Here is a 5,001-nt window from a genome sequence, read left to right on the forward strand (position 1 = left end):
TAAAATCACGTAAAAAATTAGTTGCGGTTTTCGTATCATTTTCTCGGGTGGCTTTCACCTCTACCCATTTCGAAACGTAATCAACGGCCAAAATAATGTATAAATTTCCAAATGATGAGGTAAATGGCCCCATATAATCGAGCCCCCACACATCGAAAATTTCACAGATGTGTATAGGATTTAATGGCATCTCACTCCTTCGACTTAGATTTCCGACTCTTTGGCGCCTGTCACATGCTTTGCAAAAGTTGTAAGTGTCCCTAAACAAGGTTGGCCAATAAAATCAGCACTCAAGAATTTTGTGTACGGTTCGTTTAGGGCCAAAATGTCCACCGCAAGCATAGGAATGACAAAACTCAAGTATGGATTTTACCTCGCTATTACTTACGCATCGTCGTACTATTTGATCCAAGCAATTTTTCCATAAATATGGATCATCCCAAATGTAGTATCGAGACTCTCTTTTTATGCATTTGATCTCAGATTGAGATAGATTGTTCAGAAAATTTACCCGTAGCTAGAAAATTCGCCAAATCGGCGAACCATGGGAATGATGTGTGTGCTTCCATCAATGTTTCGTCTGGAAATTGTTCTCGTAGGGGAGGTTCGACTGGTGAAGTAGGTAAACGGCTTAGGTGGTCAGCTACTAAGTTTTCACTTCCCTTTTTATCCTTGATTTCAAGATCGAACTCCTGCAGTAAGAGAATCCATCGTATCAACCTCGGCTTTGCTTCTTTTTTGTTCATCAAGTATTTCAGCGCTGCATGATCTGAAAAAACAAAAATTTTAGTTCCTAATAAATAAGAACGAAATTTTTCTAATGCAAAAATGACAGCAAAAAGCTCTTTTTCCGTTGTCGAGTAGTTGCGTTGAGCCGAGTCGAGAGTCCTAGAGGCATAGGCTATCACGTGTGGTCCTTCTTTACTCCTTTGACCGAGAACGGCTCCCACGCTAAGGTCAGATGCGTAACACATAATCTCAAATGGTAAAGTCCAATTTGGTGGTTGTACAATTGGTGCGGATATAAGCCTTCCCTTAAGCTCATCGAATGAATCTTTGCAAGATTGATCAAAAGTAAAATTCACGTCCTTTTGTAGTAATCGGCAAAGAGGTTGTGCCAACTTAGAGAAGTCCTTTATGAACCGTTGGTAGAAACCTGCATGGCCAAGAAAACTACGAATTTCCCTCACCGAAGTGGGGTATGGAAGTGAGCGGATTACATCAATCTTTCCCTTATCAACGGCAATTTCTTGGGCCAAAACCACATGACCGAGTACCAATCCTTTACTTACCATGAAATGGCATTTCTCGTAGTTTAAAACCAATTTAAATTCAATGCATCGATTAAGAACATAAGAAAGATTGGAAAGGCATTGAGAGAATGAATTATCGTAAACAGTAAAATCATCCATAAATACCTCTATTCCTCGCTCGATGTGATCGGAGAAAATGCTTAACATGCATCGTTGGAATGTGGTCGGAGCGTTGCAAAGACCGAAAGGCATTCTTCTATAGGCGAAAGTTCCGAAAGGGCAAGTGAATATTGTTTTTTCTTGGTCTTCAAGCGCCACCGGAACCTGAAAAAATCCAGAAAATCCATCAAGACAACAGTAATGTGTTTTTCCAGCAAGTCTTTCAACCATTTGATCAATAAATGGTATAGGAAAATGGTCCTGTCGGGTTTGTGAGTTGAGTTTCCTATAATCGATACACATTCTCCAACCATTTTGTACTCTCTTCGCAATTATTTCTCCTTCGGCATTTTCGACCACTGTAATTCCAGTCTTCTTTGGCACAACATGGACCGAACTTAGCCACTTGCTATCAGAAATGGGGTAGATAATGTCAGCATCTAGCAACTTTTGAATCTTCTCCTTCACAACCTCCATCATTGGCGGGTTTAAATGTCACTGGCCTTCTCTCGTTGGTTTTGCGTTCTCCTCTGTTTTAATTTTATGCATGCAAGTGGGTGGACTTAAGCCTTGGATATCAGCTAATGTCCATCCAATTGCCTTTTTATAGGTGCGCAAAACAGCAATCAATTCTTCCTCTTCCTGTCGTGATAATTCACTTGAAATGATAATTGGCAAGGTTCGGTTATCGCCCAAAAATTCATATTTGAGATGCGATGGAAATTGCTTCAATTCTAGTTGTGGTGCTTGCAAAATTGAGGGAAGGGGTTTAGATGGAATTAATCGAGAATTAGAAATGGAGGAAAGAGTTGAAATGATTTCGTTTTCATCATTGAGATCCTCCACATCCCTACAAAAATCATAAAACAAATCAGTTTCGATAAAATCATCGGCTAACGGATCTATAATCTCAATAAAATTTAAACTTACGATGGAATCAGGATACTTCATAGCTTTGTACACATCGAATTTAACCACTTTCCCGTCAAATTCCATGGTTAAGATGCCGTTACAGACATCGATCTTTGTATGCGCTGTTGACAAGAAAGGGCGTCCAAGCAAGATTTCTGATCCGTTGTTGCTGCGGTCATTTTCCATGTCAATAATGTAAAAATCAGCAGGGAAAATGAGATCATTTACCTTTACCAACACGTTTTCTAGTACCCCTTCGGGGTAGATAACTGACCGATCAGCTAATTGAACCGTCACTCGCATCTCTTTTAATGGTTCTGTTGAAATTTTGTTGTAGACGCTTAGCGGTATGACATTAATAGATGCACCTAGATCACATATTGCCCTTTTTATTCCGACTTTTCCTATTTTGCACGGAATTGCAAACATCCCTTGGTCCTTATATTTCTGTGGTAGGCGTCTTTGAAAAATGGCCGAAATATTCTCGTTGAGGTTAACTCTTTCATTGCCGGATAACTGCCTCTGATTTGTGCATAAGTCTTTCAAAAACTTCGTATATTTTGGCACCTTCAGAATGACATCAAGAAGTGGAATATTGATTTCCACTTTTTTGAATATATCCAAAATTTCCTTCTCTTCTTCCTTTTTGTCACGCCTTGCAAGCTTTTCTGGAAAGGGAGGAGGAGTCTCGTAAGTAGAAAAAGAATGACTAGGAATCACGTTACCTGAGGTAGGCGAGGATTTTTCTTCTTGACTCTTCAAAGAAGTGTCTTTTTTGTCTTTCTCGATTTTTTCGGGCTCCTTTGTCGGCTCTGGTGAAATTACGGTACCACTTCGTAAAGTAATCGCGCTCACATTTTCTCTCGGATTTGTTTCAGTTTGAGAGGGCAATCGTCCTTGAGACTCTAGGCGACCAACGGTTTGGGCTAGTTGGCTTATTTGTTTGTCAATTTCTTGGAGATGAGATTGTGTTTGAGTTTGGAATTTCTCTTGTGAAATGGCCAACTTTTCAACAATCGTCTCAAGAGAGGTTTTTTTTGGTGATTGATTTGGAAAGGGAGGTGGTCTCGGTTGGTAATTTTAGTTTTTGTTTCCATAGCTCATATTTGGATGATCTCTCCAACCGGGATTGAAAGTGTTACCGTAGGGATTGTATGGCCTTTGAGGAGGTCTTGGGAAATTATTTATGGCATTGACTTGGGCGCCCGTCTCATCTTGTAGCATTGGACATGAATCGGTTGGGTGGTTCGGCATCGTGCAGATTCCACAAACCTTCGCGGCTCCTATCTTACCTGTGACAAGAGAATTGACAATATCAGTCAATTTGTCTATTTTATTTTACAAAGAAACGGTACTTACTTCGTGAACCCGTCGGCTAGGTTCACTTGAAGAGCCGAACTGTTGCGAGTTTGCGGCCATAGTAGAGATTAGAGTTCTAGCATTTTCTGGCGTCATATTGACGAGTACGCCACCACTTGCAGCATCCACCATCTTTTTTTCCATTAGAAGCATCCCTTCATAGAGATACTGAAGAAGGGTCTGCTCGGATAGGCCATGCTGCGGGCAACTTGCGCATAACTTTTTGAACCTCTCCCAGTAGTCGTAGAGAGATTCATCGCTCCTTTGCTGGATTCTCAAAATGCTTCGCCTAAGCTCGCTCGCCTTTGCCGCTGGAAAATACCTATCAAGGAAAACACGAGATAGTTCAGCCCATATGGTTATTGAGTTAGGCGGAAGGTAAAATAACCATTCCTTAGCCATTCCGGCTAAAGAAAAAGGAAATGCCCTTAGTTTGATTTGGTCTTCTGAGACTCCTTGCGGCTTCATGCTATTACACACCATGTGGAATTCGGCGAGATGTTTATGTGGGCTTTCACTAGGAAGACCGTTGAATGTAGGGAAGAGATGAATTAACCCTGTTTTGAGTTGAAAAGGGGTAGTCCCTTGAGGAAAGGTAATGCAGAGCGGTTGTACGGCGGGGGCGGCGGCAAGCTCTCTAATGGTTTGGTTCGCCATTTGCTCCGGTTTAAACGTGGGATTTGTTATTGGATTAGTGGTGTTGGGAGATGGTCTTTCGTTGGGAGTTTGTTCCGGTTCACGTGGTGGTGTCGTAGAAGTAGATTCCAGATTGGATTGTCGTTCTCTTTGCTCTTGCTGCTTCTTTCGTCGAAGTGTTTGACCGTGGTTTCTACGAGCGCTTGCTTCAATTTTTGGGTTATATTGAACTAGAGTCCCCGGGTTTCTCCTGGTCATAAAAATCAAACAAAATAATCAATAATTGCCGAAAATAAAACTCCCCGGCAACGGCGCCAATTTTGACAAGCGTCGTTTTGCCTATCAAAATAAAATAAACCTCTTCAAAAATAAAATAAATAAATAAAAAGGTAGAATAGTGGAAGATGGTCGATCCACAGGGAGTTTAATGGAATTTTTGATTAACTTTCTTGTTCTCGACCTAGGAGCTAAAATGGAAAATAAAAAAAAGGTGATTTGAGAAGTAACAAGAAAATAAAATAAACAAGTAAAAGTGCAAAGAAAGATGTATTAAAATAAAAGCAATAAAATAAAGAAGATGAAAGATTAAGTTGAGTATAAGAGTCGCCTCGAGCTAGTTTCGTCAATTCCCACGATCATCGAAAATAGATTTTTGCTCCGAGATTCATGTCGGTTACAGTCT

At 40.6% G+C, this 5,001-nt stretch overlaps 1 protein-coding gene across 1 annotated transcript; it reads right to left on the bottom strand.

Moving 5' to 3' along the window:
• Window positions 1–1,907: 1,907 nt before the first annotated feature.
• LOC107889870 (uncharacterized) lies at window positions 1,908–4,577 on the bottom strand. The gene is made up of 3 exons (XM_016814420.1): window positions 3,710–4,577; window positions 3,467–3,616; window positions 1,908–3,313 (listed from the first exon to the last, which is right to left on the bottom strand). The coding sequence occupies exons 1-3, from the start codon at window positions 4,575–4,577 to the stop codon at window positions 1,908–1,910; spliced, it is 2,424 nt and encodes an 807-aa protein (XP_016669909.1).
• Between the last annotated feature and the right edge of the window lie 424 nt (window positions 4,578–5,001).

The sequence above is a fragment of the Gossypium hirsutum genome, chromosome A09, assembly GCF_007990345.1.
Source record: "Gossypium hirsutum isolate 1008001.06 chromosome A09, Gossypium_hirsutum_v2.1, whole genome shotgun sequence".
In the NCBI taxonomy this organism is placed as follows: domain Eukaryota; kingdom Viridiplantae; phylum Streptophyta; class Magnoliopsida; order Malvales; family Malvaceae; genus Gossypium; species Gossypium hirsutum.